Genomic DNA, 15,166 nt, shown 5'->3' with positions numbered 1-15,166 from the left:
GAGGAAATAATATGTATAAGGCAACCAAAAGAGGTTGGTTGTCCATAAAATATGCAATTGAGAAAACCTAGAAGTTATCTTTTTTATTCAATGTTATTCTAGGAGTCTTTGAATAAGTGAAACCATTTGATTTCACTGACCAACTTTGCGATAAATCTAACGAATCAACAAATGAATAGTGTATAGCATTGAACAGAATCTTTTTCGCTTACTTGTATATTCTCTTACCCTTCCATCTGGTCACTCATGTTATCCAGAATATTTGTAACCTCTGTTTTATTAAATATGAGTTTATATTTGTATAGCATTGTAGTAAATGAAGAGGTTACAGCTGTGCATTTATTTGTACCAGTTGTTGAAGGCTTACTCCGTATTTCACATCTCTTCCAATAGTTTCCCTGGTGGTAATAATGTTTGAGTTAACTGGTGGTGTGCGCTACATTGTTCCTCTGATGGCTGCTGCAATGGCATCTAAATGGGTTGGTGATGCATTAGGTAGACAAGGTATCTATGATGCACACATAAACTTAAATGGCTACCCATTCTTAGACTCAAAGGAGGAGTTTGCTCATACATCCCTGGCAGCTGATGTCATGCAGCCCAAGTGAGTGTCACCCTTCATAATGTTTATAAAAACCTTGTTTAACATGTATTTTTCCTTCAGCAGTGTGACTAAAATAACTTATTGTCTCCTAACTTTCAGACAAAATGAACGCTTGAGTGTAATCACGCAGGACTCCATGACATTATCAGATGTTGAAAGTTTGCTGAAAGACACGGAGCACAATGGTTTTCCTGTAGTTGTCTCAAGGCAGTCACAGTACCTCGTAGGATTTGTTCTTAGAAGAGATCTCAATCTAGCCATTGGTACGTTTTGTGGTCTTGCATAATTCTACAGAAAAAGAAATTCTTGTTCAAACTAAGCGACATTATTTTCATAATTGTAGAGTTTTGATTGTAAAGTTTCATTTTTACTACAGAGCTTAACAATATAGTTGAATGTAAATTAATTAATAAATTGGGGTAATAATTGCTCATAGAAGAAAGCATTAGTTTAGAAACTTCTCTCAGAAATATTTTTACCAGAGTATTTGGTATTGTGACATTGTAAATATATATGTTTAAATTTTTAATTCAAAAGTATGATTTAGATTTTATGAGAAGTAGTTGTAGTAGATGTGTGATCAAAACATAAATTATGAATGAAATATTGTTGACTGGAATTGCAGTGTATATTGAGTAAATGTATTATATATAGGTTACCCAACTGTTCATAATTGTAATGCTTTTTCTTGAATGTATTACTATTGTAGCAAATGCAAGATGTGCTATGGAAGGCATCACAGGCGAGTCATTAGTACTTTTCACTGGCGGACTACCTCCTACTCCTTCTCCTAATTCTCAATCTATGGGATCAGGGCGTCCTCCCCCTCCTCCACTGCCACTTAAGAAAATATTGGATATGGCACCAATTACCATGACTGACCAAACACCAATGGAAACTGTAGTGGACATGTTCCGGAAGCTGGGTCTTAGGCAGACTCTGGTGACTCATAATGGGTAAGACTTAAAATATTGGGAAATTGGAAATAATCATATTTGTGATTTTCTCAAATGAAGAGTTAACAATCAACTGCATCAGCATCAAGTCATCAGTATTGATTTACAAGTGAACCTTTAAATGCAACACATGGTGGCATGCAACCAGGCTGCTAGTTTTCGTTGCATTAGTGCATGCCTCAAAAGTGTATGTAACAAGGCTTGTAAGTTTACTTTCCATTTCAGCCATTTATCATTTTGCTAAATGATGGGATTAGTATTAGCTGTAGCAAACATAAAATGTGGCAAAGATACAGCTATCGTTAATACTGAGTCAAATTATCATGCATAAACAGTGGGAGACACTTTTCACACTGCCAGTGCCTCTGCTGCAAACAACGTATGGTTTTGTGTATGTCTTTTCATGAATTGTTGCATTTCTTAAATGGGCTAAAACTTTCATTTCAATTATGTTATGAAACAATATTTGGACAAGGATTACTTCACATATGGTACTAGAATATTTTGTGTCAGTAGAAGGTAGCATTATGATAGATAGTGATGGAATTTTGATTGTTTCTTTTCAGGCGCTTATTAGGGGTAATTACGAAGAAAGATGTACTCCGTCACATCAAGCAGATGGACAATGAAGACCCTAATTCTGTCCTTTTTAATTGAAAATTCTCAAGAAAGGGGCTATGGATAAGATTATGCAAGAATAAAAGGCAGTCATGAGCATTGTTTTGCTGTAGACCTGCGATCACTTTAAAAGAGTGAAGAAAATAAACATGTAACAAAGACCACAATTCCAAAAATCTGTGGTTTTAAAAATGAAATTGTTTACATGTTTAATGACAATTCCCTAGTCATATGTCAATTTACAGACATGGTATGAGGTACATTGTTGCAAAGGTTTCCTAAACAAAATATAGCTATCACAAAAACCATTGTAAAAATGTGGGCAGATGTGTCCTTGAAAAAGTTATGAAAAGATGATCTTCACATCTTGTAAGCAGCAGCACACTGCTTGTTGTTGGCTGCCATTCGAGTTAACTGGAAATTCCCAACATGTCCGACTTAAGGTGTGCACTTAAAACAAATTTTTGTCGGGTTATATTGATTTTAATCATTTATTTTAAAAGAAATTTTTTGTCTGCCCTTTTAAAATGAAATGAATTTGTTATCCCCTGATTACTCTAAAATGTTCATTTTAAACATTTATTATTTATGTTGCATGTTTCCATATGTATCTTTTTATAAAATTTTATATAAATTATAATTCCATGTTTAGTGCAGTGATTCCAGTATGATAGTCATGAATTGATTTAGCCTGCTATTCTTTTGAGATGTGTGCTCATGTTACTCAGTGTTGAATTGTTTTGGATATTATTGTTGTAAACCTGAAGTTTTTGTAATTCTTATATTTTTTAAAGTGAATTAGTTTGTAAATATTTAGTTAATGAATTATTTTTAAAATTTAAAGAAATATAAATTCTGTGATTGCATGCAACACCTGCAGAAAGTTAAGTCTGGATGTACAGACTGAGTGAAAGTACTTTTATTTGTGTGTCATCAATGTAGAAAGTAATGCATTACCATGAGTAAAGTAGCAAAATGTGCAAAATCTGGTTTACTCAGTGGCGTTTTGCAGCTGGAAATAGTCATTGCTTATTGTGTTACCCTTTGGAATTTCTTACCTGTTAATTAATGTAATCCTTCTTTATTTTTTTGTGGGATACATTTTGGAATTACCGAAAGAATAGTCAAATCTTGTAGATGTAATTTTTTGGAACTTTTCACGGTATTGTCTTCTTACTTTGAATTCAGTAGCTGTAATGGCAAGAAATTTTTAAAACCATCGAGATGATGTTTGCCGTTTTATATGTCATCCATTTTAATCCATGCAGTCCAAAATTTTGTAAGTGTTGAGGATCAATGTGTGTAGGAAATGTTAAAAAAATTATGATTTTGTTATTGTCTTTGCTAGAGATTGTGCTTCAGGTGTCCAATAATATCATATATATGTATATTATAGATTTATAAAATTTTTTAAATTGCATTAAGTCTTCCTCAGGTGTTGCTTGTATTTCCCCCAAATTGTAAAAAGTATTTTAAGAGTTTAATTTTTCAGGAAGTTTCTTCCTCTTCTCCACACTTAACCATTCTACTCGTCGACTTTCCTTTTCCTTCCTATAACTTATTTCAGTCAACAGTATTTTTATCTATTGAGTATCTGTCCTACAATTACTGCTTGCATTTTGTTACATATTTTATGTATATAATCATCTCTTCAAGGGATCCTTTGTTGATATTGCTGCATTAAAATTGTTTAAGAATAATTTTGTATTTCATATTAACATACAAAACAATTTCCATTCCAAGAAATGTATGCTTTGAATGTCAATTTCTATTTTATGCAATGTGGTGTCTTTTACTGCACATATATTTCAGCGTGCACTCATTGATGATAGACACTTGCATCAAACTAAGTTCCCTCATTTCATTTCAAACCCCATGAATAAAATTTACTGATTAATTGTCATAACATTTTTTTAATCAAATGACCTTTTTGTGTATCAAAAGCACCATCATTGAAAGTAAATACAACTTGGCAATGAAGAAAATTGCATTATCATGGGCACCACTCAGCCGTGAAAACCTAATTTTGTGATGAAGCCTGTACTTGACAATTTAGGGCCTCCTTGATTATTTTATTTAATTTTGAAGTGGTCAAATCAATTTTAAATCTTCATGTGGATGCATCACGGTGTGGCCTACTGAAGTATATACAATATGGTGTTTCAGAATTCCAAAGAAACTGCGGGAGATGCCGCAACAGTAACTTTTAACGGAGTCATCCGCTAATGTGCATTTTAATGCAACAATTTCAGAGCGTAAAAATCATTCGCCTTGACTGGGACTCGAACCCAGATCCCTCAATATCCGGTCGAGTGCTTTAGCCACTTAAGCTACCGAGGCGTCCTCTTAAACTCTGAAATTTTGGGGCTTTTAAAGGAACTAGATGTTATGACGAAATACCGTACATACAATGTCACATGCATTCGTAGTCGTGCGCGAGGCGCCACTGTCCACGAGGTTAAAAGCCAACTTTAAACACGTATGGTGTTTTCCCTTTGACAAATTCCAAAGAAACTGCGGGAGATGCCGCAACAGTAACTTTTAACGGAGTCATCCGCTAATGTGCATTTTAATGCAACAATTTCAGAGCGTAAAAATCATGTTGTTTGGTGGTCACATCACATGGTGTTTCAGATTTGTTATTTTGCCAATTTCAAATTTATTTTGACTTTACCAACAGTGATTGTTTAGGTAAATTATACGGGATATCAGTGATACAAGAGTTCAACTGTATTTCAGCATTTATACCCATTTCTCTGCTTCCAATGTATTTCAATGTAGAATGATTGTATTTGGTATGATTTGGAAGCTATCCAATCCAGACACCAGTAATAATAGAATTCAACAAATCGACCGTGTTGCAATCACTTATGGCGTTGATTCCATACGTCTTAATATTGATTATTTTTTCTGTCTGCCTTGCAATTTGTATCATTTGTATTAATCTTTGTTTAACTCAATAAGAGATCAGTGATGAGAAACTTATTTTGATTGCTATCAGGAAATCAGATTAAAATATATTAGAAAATGTTCAGTTTCTATTGCTTTGTAATAGTAATCACATATGTCCATAGGAACCTCCCAATTTTTTGTAAAATTTTGCTATCAAATGAAACATTGCAGCGTCTCTGCCCAAGGATGAAAAATGTGTTTGCCATATTTGACAGCTTATAAGATACTCCTTTTTGTCAAAATTGAGGTTAAAAAAAATCACCCAAGGCTGTTATGTGAAAGTTGGAGTAATGTAAAATGGGGTAACGTTCAATACTGAATGTTATTTTTACCACATTTATTTTTAAATTCTTAGAATTATATTTGCTTATGTCTAATATTTATTATTCAGTTGAAGAAATTTGTACTTTGCATTGTTATTATTAAGTTCATTGCTATTATGTGATGTGGCTGGCTTCTGCGGCATCAAAAGAGGTGTGAGTGAGACATCGATCAAATATGATAGTATTTTATCATAACTGATCGTAGCAAAACAATTGTGTGCTCTTCAAACTGAGTGGTATTATTAGCTTTTGTAAAATTACATAACTTTCACATGGTTAAATTTTTTTTTCTTTAGTTTACCCAATTGAAATGAGGGTGTGTCTTATATGCTGTCAAATATGGTTTATAAAATTTAGAAACTAACAGAATTTCCAGATCAATTTCAGGACAGAATTAATTTAATTAACTTCTGGATGCCAGAGTCATGCTCTTGGAGCATGAACCCTGAATATTTAAATAATTTGAGGGATACTAAATGGACCACACTAGCATTACACTCAAAATGATGTGCTAATGTAAAATTTTTTAAACCTTTCATCATTTTTTAGATGCAGAAAACAATTCTCATAGGTTGTTGCATTTGCAAATTATTTTTTTGCTAAGGCAAAAAATATATTCATATATTTAGTTACTTTTTGACCACATGTATACATGCCCTTTTCTCATGGGTATTTTGGTTCCAGTTTCAAACTTTTAAATTGCCAAATGGAGTGTTTGAGTAGGTAAATAAAAGTTTCTCAATTGCTGAAAAAACCTGAGGGGTGTGTTAATTCCTATCTTCAATCAAATACGCAATTACAAATGCATGGCATTAACTTTGTTCGCCAATGAGTATAGATCAGGGAAGAGGACAGTGTCATCCATCCATGTCAAATTGAAAATTCGATATTTTCAACTTGTTGTTTAAAGCATGTTTACACAATTGAAAAAATGTTTTTTTGTCTCTCTCCTTGGCTATGGTTGGGCAGTGTTTTGGCATAATTTTCAATTTGGTATCTAATTTTCTGTTTGGAGGAAAAAATTTAGGTTGGCCGTGACCTAAGACTGCGAAATGGGATGGAGAAGGGACTACTTAATTTACTTAACAACTTTTTCTCTTCCTATTTGTCATTTTATCAAATATTGAATATTTTTATGTAAAAGTAGGATGAAAAATGAACATATGAAGTAGTAAATGAGTTTGTAATTTTAAGGTGCTGTGCAGAAGCCTGAAAGTGTAAAGTAAGTAAGAAGTATTCAATTGTTCCAGGCTCAACTTTTTAAAGCATGTAAGGAGTAATTTATGTATTTAATTACTTAATTGGGGCGAGATTGGGACTTCAGAGTCCCTCCTTCCACCCAACCCCTACATATTACCTTTAAGACAATTACAATCATTCAAGCCATAGGTAGAAGAAAACCCACATAGGTAGGAAGCAAACCCATGACTTCTGGGCTGGTAGGCAAGTACGTTACCCTGCCACCACCAAGGCCAGCTGGTCAGTGATATTCCTCGGAATTCAGTGTTATTTGTTTATTGAGAATTTTTAAGAGGTTGAAAGAAATGTGTATCTGATTGTTATATAAAAAAGAGTCAATCCATTTGCCGAATCCCGTGAAATTAGTTGTTTCAGCCAGTTATCCTGGTCTCCTCATGTCCCTATGGATTCAATTATTTTCCAAGGTGTCTGAATTACAGCCTGTGCTATGATCAGCCTAATTTGATTTCTCCAAATTGATTATATTCAACTGGAGTAAAACTTTCTCATGATTTAACACTATTAATTTATTACTTAAATTTATACTCTTCACTGTAGCTGCTAGTCTATGTCACACGGTGTCACATTATATAGCACCTAAAGCTGTAATTTAACTGGAAAGGTCACACTACTCACTCCTTAGCGCAGCAGTGTATGTTTGGCCAAGAAGGATGGATTATTTATTATTCTTTCATTAATCTTTCCAATTCTAAGATTTTACTGAATGAGTAAAATTTGTATTTTTTCACCCTAGATGTGTTTTTCACAGTAAATTTTACGTTTAGAGTGAAGTAGTACTAGGCTTACTCATTCAATGATCATGAATTTTCAAAAAGTAGAGCCTGGACTATTGAATACATATGAGGATTTAGTTTTTCGTTTATCATTACAAAATAAAGTTTTTAAGGTTCTTTGAGTTGTCCGGCTAACATTGTATTTCAATTGTTTCCCCTGTAGATCACTTTCAATTATGTGTCGAAGAAAAATCTTTGATTTATCAAAAAATATTTGTCATGATATGGACACCTCTACAAGAATACTTTGCAATTAGAAAAATAATTAAGGCACGAAGATGCATTGATATATTTCAAGATCAATTTCCAAGATTATAGAAAAATCATAATATATTCTACAAGCATTTAGAGATTGAATGCCAGTGAATACATTCAAAGAGAGCGCGTTCGCCTCCTATGGTGAGTATGGTGAATGTATTTCTCTTATAGATGACATTAGCGTCGCGCGGCCGCAATGTGTATGGGAATCAAGTTGGTAAAGCTGTAAGCACCTTTCGGAATAACGGAACTTAGCTAATTTGTTTTCGAGGAAGACAATTTTGTGAATAAGTACCGAATACATTGTATGATAATGTTTATGTGGTAAGTTGCGTAGCAAGTTCAAACCGTGATATTATCAGTTTGCTGGAGCAATTTCGGCCCAGGCGAAAGGGATATTTCACAAGTTGTTTACTCTTGTTCATCTTTGTGAGAATCAACTTTCCCATATGGTTCGTACATAACATTTATTCTGTGTCCTTTCATAAATAATAATTATTTGATCTCTAATTAGTAATAACTAGACCTGTAAATAATTAATAACTTTCGGCTACTGCCGGTGCATGCATGTTGTCAGTTATTCTTTAATTGGGTAGTTGTCTCTTGTACCTGATTTGTCACGTATTGTGTTGAACTGAGTTTATGGAATTTTTCAGAATTGCCATTTCGATTGGTGTGAAACTCTGTGTGGCTTAAAGAAGGATAACTGTAAGTATTGTGCTAGTTTTTGTAATAATATGGTGATGGGGCCCGGTAGTTGTGTGACTTTTAACTTGCGTACATAGAATATAATTTCAGTGAAATTAAAGGTAGGAAATATTTTCTGTTGAACCAACATGAAAGCCCTTTATTGGCATCTCAAACTGATCCTATTCAACATTGGTGATGATAAGAACTGCGAGTGATTGAGCAGGGATTTATGCAATGAAAATTAGTTCTGTCTGGTAAAAGCATATAAATTCAATAAAGTGAATGGTTATAGCTGCCTATGTTGCCAATACTAATTACTGAAATAATCGTGTTAACGAATTGTCCATAGTATGTAAAAGGACATTCAGCTTCAAGTATCAGTAAGCAGCATTTTTATATTAATTATTTTGTTGTGCATAATAAAAACGGGTTCAAATGCATAATTCATTTTAGAAAATACCGCATGCTTGGTCGTCTGTGAAGGGCATTCAACCGTTTTGCCTTAAGATTTTACAATAGAGGACTTGTTCATTTCCTGTCATTATGTGCTCAATCGTTTGTTGACTGTACTTTTCCTAGAATGTAGGTATCCAATTTAGTAAATACTCAATAAGTGTATTCTTTAGGATAATTAATCTTTTGGAATTGAAGCTGAAATGAAACGCTCCTCAGAATTCATAATGTATACATTCCTTTATTTACCGCTGTCCATTCAGTTACATAAGGATATCAGAAAATACGATTTTGTATGAATCTTAAGTACAGGTAATCATGTAGCTACTATCTAATACACTTGATTGTCGCATTTTTGATTTTGTTGGATGGTACAATATGGAGACTTTTAAACAGTTTGAATGATGTTCCAGATACTGTCTGATTAGAAGGTATTATTGTTGAGGATTCTTTTGGTACTCCTCCAGGTAGTTTTAGGGACAATTTTCTTATTAACCAATCACCTGAAATGTAAGTTACATCAAATGTTGTGTAGGCTTAATGAAATAAAAAAAGCTCGTTCAATAGTCTTGACCCTAAAATTATTTACACTTAGGTTATTCAATCCAAGTCAGTTTTATTTCCCTCTCCTTTTCTTAACAGGAAGCACTGTATTTCATCAATGCTATTTGCCATGTCAATCTTGTATTAGTCATCAGAGACCCTGATATCCAGTTTTTATATGCTGCTGCTATGGTTGTTAATCACTATTACTCTGGTCTCTAAGGCTAGGCATAGTATACATGGTCACTAAGAAAAGTTAAGAACAAATGGTTACAACTAGCATAAATTGGTTAAAGTTCAGTGGAAGTTAAAGAAATCTCTCCCGTTTTAGAAGCACAGGTCAATCACATTAGAATTAGTAGCATATGTGGTACAGGGGAGTTGAAGAGCTTCAGTTTCAAGGTACACACAAGGAAAAACTTCTCATTATCCCCGCAATGAAAGCATTTGTTTTTCTACTTGGACCGTCTGTAGACCACATTAATTTGAGTAAGCATTTACTAGCCTCTTGGCCTGGCTCAAAGAATTTTACTGTATTATTAGTTAGTGTCCCCTGGTCCATTGGGAGATTTTTCCAAAAATCATCTCGAACTCACCTTTTCCGGAGTGTCAGATATTTTTTCCATCAGATTATGTAATTCTTAGTTTCATCTTCTTTTTTCTGATCCACTTTCTAATCTTTGAGTTCCCATTATCTTTCTCAGAATTATTTTTCTCTCCACAAAATCCAACCTGTTCTTGTACAGGTGAATTTGGCTGCATTCAGGGTTTCAGAGTAGAGTTTCTTCTCTGATGATGTCTTAATTTTGGATTGATGCATGTATATATTCATGGTGTGTTTGCATGGCAAGTTCATTTTATTAATCCTTGAAGGCATCACCTGTTTTTGTGATGGATAATTTTCCATCCATTCTCCTAAGTATTTCATTCTCTTAAAATCGAATACCCCAGCCTAATTGACTGCGATCAGCTATTATGAGAAACAAATTTGCACTTTGTCACAGATTTGTGGAAAAGTCCATATCCAAAATCTATGGAAAAGTGCAAATGTGTTTCTCACAATGACAAACTTCCATTACATATCACCTGAATCTGTTGAATACATTCAATCAGCTACTTGTTACTTGAAATTCCTTGTATGGGATGAGAATCCACAGCCATACATGGCTGTCAACTTCAGTTTGGCCTTCCATTTTATGGCATTGTGTTATTTTCCTATTTTTGCAACCAACTGCTATAGATATAGGAGCTTATCTCTGCAGTGAAGTTTAATTTTTAAGGAGCAAATGGGTAACAGCAGTTCATAAATACTTGATAGTGAGATAAATAAAGCACCAGGAGAAATGAAGTTGAACAACTCATTTGAAGTTGATAATATTCCTAAATAATTACTATTGAATTTAGAGGAAAATGGAAAGTAGGGATGCTATGAACTTACGCATGTTATATATAACAAAGGAACGTGGATAAAAAATTTCCTTTGGTGGATTTCAATCTCAATCCTGAAAAACCACCAAGGAACTATATATGAGGACTATAGGGAAATTAGGTTAATTACGTATGTTGCAAAGGTAGTTCTAAGAATAATCAAAATAAGGTTGTAAAATAGTGAAAACAATTACCTAGGTGAAGGAATATCAGTTTGACTTCAGAAAGGGAAGAGGGATGCATGATCCATTGCAGTGATGAGAACACTTGTAGAGAGAAACGTTGAGCATAATTAGGATGCCTTTGGGTGCTTAGTTGATTTTGATAAGGTGTTTGACCCTGTTGAGTAGGCTAAGTCAATTTATATATTGAAGAATATGGGATCAGTGAGTATTTAAAAACATATACATCAATCAGATGGCTCAGATAACAGAAGCAGATGGAGAATCTGATAGGCAGTAATTGGCTGGTGTGTGGGAAAGAGTTGCTGATTATTATCAGTGCTTTTCTACATCAATGTTTAGTGCAGAATGGGAAGGACTGGTGCTGAGAATAAAAGCCAGAGGCAAGATGATTAAGTCAGGTTTGCATATGGTCAAGCAGTAGTGCATCAGACAGCCAAGGGATTGCAGACATTAAATGCTTTAAAAAAATAGTGCAGTTGGTAAGGAATGAGGATTTATCTTAAGAAAACAAAAGTAATGAGATTATCAAGAAGTAGGAAAGCTAAATTAAATATTAAAGGAGGAAGAAATAAACTAGAGCAGGAGGAGTTCATGTATATGATCTGTATTTTAGAGGAAATGGGTTATTTTAATGGGGACTTGAGAATTCAGAAATTTCAAAGTGTAATAATCATTCTTGACTACAAACCTGGATCCCTTGATATCCGGCCAAGTGTTTCAGCCAGTTAAGCTACCAAGGTGTCCTCTTACACTGCGAAATTTTGGGGGTTTTAAGGAACAAGATGTTGTGGCGAAATACCATGTATACAATGTCACAGGCATTTGTAGTGGTGCACGTAGCACCACTGTCCACGAGGTTAAAGCCAATGTTTTAAGCACAATAAGTGTTTACCTTAGACATTCAAAGAACTGGGGGGGATGTTGTGTCCTTAACTTTTTAATGGAGTTACCCGCTAATATGGATTAAAATACAGAAATTTCAAAGTGTTAAAACATCAGCCTTGGCTGATGGTTTTTCAAGCTTCTAAATTTCTGTATTTAATGTGTATTAGCAAATTACTCCATTCAACGTTACTGTTGGCATCTCCTGCTGTTCTTTGAATGGGACTTGAGAAGTTAGTGAAAGAAATTTCCAAGAAAAAGAGAATTAATATCTGGTACACTGAGTAGAGTTGTGAAGAAAAGGTTAGTAAAGACCTTAATATGGAGTCTGGTGCTTTATAGATGTGAGACTTGGTCTTTGAGGCAAGAGGTAGAGCATACGTTGAATACTTTTGAGATGTTGGTGAGGCGAAAAATGTAGAAAAAAGTTGGAAGTAGAGGAAGAAAATTTTGAAGGTTTTAAATAGGTAGGAGTAGGTTTTTGGGGTTAATCCAAAGAAAAGGGCAAGAGGCAGTGAGTGGATGGAGGAATCATTGATGTGTGGTGATGTAATGGTGTATCAAAGGTTGTGATAGAAAGGAGAATTTTAGGTTAGGGTGGCGGAGGAAGGAAGGGTGTGGGCTTTTTAGGCACCATGAAGGCAGCAAAATAATAGTCTTTTAGAATTATTTAAAGTTTGTCCTTTACATTAGATTCCAGGAAAATTTGTAATTGGAAACAATGATGTAGCTGTGAATACCAAAGTAGCCTGGTGCGAAAGGCTCAAAAAATTATCTGAAAGTCATGTTTGAAAAGGTTTTTTTTGCAATTTTTTTAATAAGATATGCAAAAATGTGAACAGAATAAGAATGCTTAACATATTGAAATGAAATGAAATAATTTACTTTGTAAAGAATACTTAATTCTTTGTCTGTATAATAGTATGTCTCATGATTTTATATCAATTATTTAATATGTTATGGCTACATATAAAATTATCTTAAATGAAAATATTTTTATTTTTGTATTGCTTTCCTTTGAAAAAGTTACTGTTTCTTGGTTTGAACCTTGGTCACTTCCTTGGGATTTTCCAAGAGATTCATCCCAGTGCTCAGGAATATCACCTGAACTTCAAGTCCTTAACTCCACTGTAAATGCGCAGAATTTGTGTCTGCGAATCATTGAGTTTGTTATTTTACTAATTTACTAATGGGAGAATCACCAATGTAGGAGGGCAATTTAGTGTCTCAGTCACCAATGTATGGGAAAATTTTAGTTTCTTTTTTCCTAGTGTTTTCATGAATGAGGAAAAGATTTATGAGAGATATTTTTGGTATTCGTGTGAATGTTTTTAACTAATATTTTTTCTAGTGCATGCATCTCCTCTGTCCTTACATGGCACGAAAAAACCATTTGTAGAAATAAAGTTTGGACATGACCGAAACTGGGCTGAAAAATGAAAGTATTTTTATGATCATCAATACTTTGGGGTACTATTTCCAGTCCTAATTGAATACATTTTTGCATCTTTTCCAGCTCCTTTTTATTCTATTTCATTTTAGGGCTTCAATTTATAATCTTAGTTGTTGACTTGATTTGGGAACTTAATAGATAATGGGTGTAGAAAATAATGGTTAAGATGAACTTTTGATATTAAATTATTTAAAAAAATAGTCATCATCAGATAAAGGTTGTCAAACTGAAAGTTTGGATATGTAGAAAGTCTTAGATATAAAATATATCTTTAAAAGCTATTCAATGTGTATTGTCCAATTGACAAGTTAGAGGGGTCCTAAATGTGGTCAAACTTGATAGTAGTTGTTAACCCGGTCATATGTATATTGGGAAAAGTCTCTAAAGCATACATTTATTTTTGAATTAATATTCATATTAAAGATAATCAGGTATAACTCTGAACTGTAAGAGAAGAGTTTGACACCTAGAAAGAAAAATTCCCGAGAAAGCAAATATCATCAATTTTATCACCAACTTGAAATAACCATGTATGGTATACTCAGTCATAACCTACCTCAGTATGTTATAGATGTCCCATTAGGTATTAAAATGACAATATGTGGCTAGTACCCATAGCCAAATTGTATATATCTATATTTTTAGCCTTCAGGATATTTCAGAGCAGCATGAAAGGTTCGTCTTGATCGCCAAATGTTGAAGGTTGCACTGAGAGAATTCTTTTATTATGAGACTAATGAAAGGTAGAATTTTTATGCTTAATTTGCAGTTGCCTTACGGTTATATCCCATTATTAGGTGTTATCATTCATTTTTACATCTTCCTCGATGTGCCTCTGTGGGAGATGTAGTAGTAGCAGCTAAAAAAGTGGTGAATAAAAATATCGCATGAATATGTTGCTAGAGCGTATTAGCTAGAGTAGTTTAATTCTGATATCGTTCGTTCGCTCTTAGTGCCTTTTCCTATTTATTTTTAGTTCTTGGGAAAACGTCGTCAGACCGCTATAATTAATTCGGATAAGCCCGTTAACCATTTGTTAGCATTTTGCCTATCACTTTTTGTTATGATCTTGTTCAAGCAACTATGTGAGCAGTGGCCACGAAGGATTTCGGTAGAGTAACCTGTTGGGAGGGTATACACTCTTTTCACCGTGGGTTTAGCCTTATTTGATTGAAGCTTTACGTCGAATGAAAGTGATCTCCGGAAAAATGGACGAGAGGTTAAGTGGCTCCCTCTTTCGCCATGCCTGTGCATATATTTATACATGACTTTTCATTGCAGGACAGCACACCGTGCTTATTTGGCAAGCGCCCGGGTTTCGTGACCTTTAACGAAATGAATTTAGTACGGTCTAGAAATTCGTCCCCTACAAAGCTGGGCCAGAGTATTCGCTACGCGGAGCATGAATGTATTATTTTATTGTGTAAGTAAATCGATGTTATCCTTCTGGAAAACTGTAATCAACCCTCCCGGCCCATCCGTATTCGCGAGCTAGAAACAGGGCGATTCGTTGTAGTTTCCGTGAAGAATGATATTTCATTGCAGTGGTATCCATTTATAATTATAATTTTGAAGCTAGGCTTTTAAATTGCAAGTATGTTTGAAAGTCTGTCGAACCTGCGAGAGCCTTCTTGTCCCGTAGGTGGGTGTGCTCCGATCAAGGCCAAAGATGTAGATGCTAATTGAGACGACAATTTCGGCAATACGTGCCGAGAATTGAGCCGTCAGCGGTGGCCTCATTATTTATGTTGACATTTTTATTAGGGATTTAGTTCATTGCGATAGTCC

General features: G+C 34.3%; 2 protein-coding genes across 9 annotated transcripts in view; both read left to right on the top strand.

Moving 5' to 3' along the window:
- The window catches only part of ClC-c (chloride channel protein 3), a 29,358-nt gene extending 25,274 nt beyond the window's left edge, over nt 1-4,084 (top strand). For all 7 annotated transcript variants that reach the window (XM_071589731.1, XM_071589733.1, XM_071589732.1 and 4 more), the window contains 4 exons: nt 394-604; nt 704-867; nt 1,314-1,560; nt 2,127-4,084. In XM_071589731.1, coding sequence (XP_071445832.1) covers nt 394-604; nt 704-867; nt 1,314-1,560; nt 2,127-2,217 — 713 coding nt within the window. In that variant the 3' untranslated portion in view covers nt 2,218-4,084. The remainder of the gene's footprint in view (nt 1-393; nt 605-703; nt 868-1,313; nt 1,561-2,126) is intronic.
- Nucleotides 4,085-7,970: 3,886 nt separating this feature from the next.
- Nucleotides 7,971-15,166, top strand: part of whd (carnitine O-palmitoyltransferase whd) — a 129,022-nt gene continuing 121,826 nt past the window's right edge. The window contains exons 1-2 of one of the 2 annotated variants that reach the window (XM_071590502.1): nt 7,971-8,196; nt 8,401-8,452. The gene's annotated coding sequence lies outside the window, so the exon portion shown is untranslated. The remainder of the gene's footprint in view (nt 8,197-8,400; nt 8,453-15,166) is intronic. The other variant, XM_071590501.1, reaches the window with a different exon arrangement.

This window comes from Hetaerina americana, unplaced genomic scaffold, assembly GCF_022747635.1.
Source record: "Hetaerina americana unplaced genomic scaffold, ioHetAmer1.1.p SCAF_4, whole genome shotgun sequence".
Classification (NCBI taxonomy): Eukaryota; Metazoa; Arthropoda; class Insecta; order Odonata; family Calopterygidae; genus Hetaerina; species Hetaerina americana.
The sequence above is the reverse complement of the archived record's forward strand: the minus strand, read 5'-3'. Positions and strand labels throughout refer to the sequence as shown.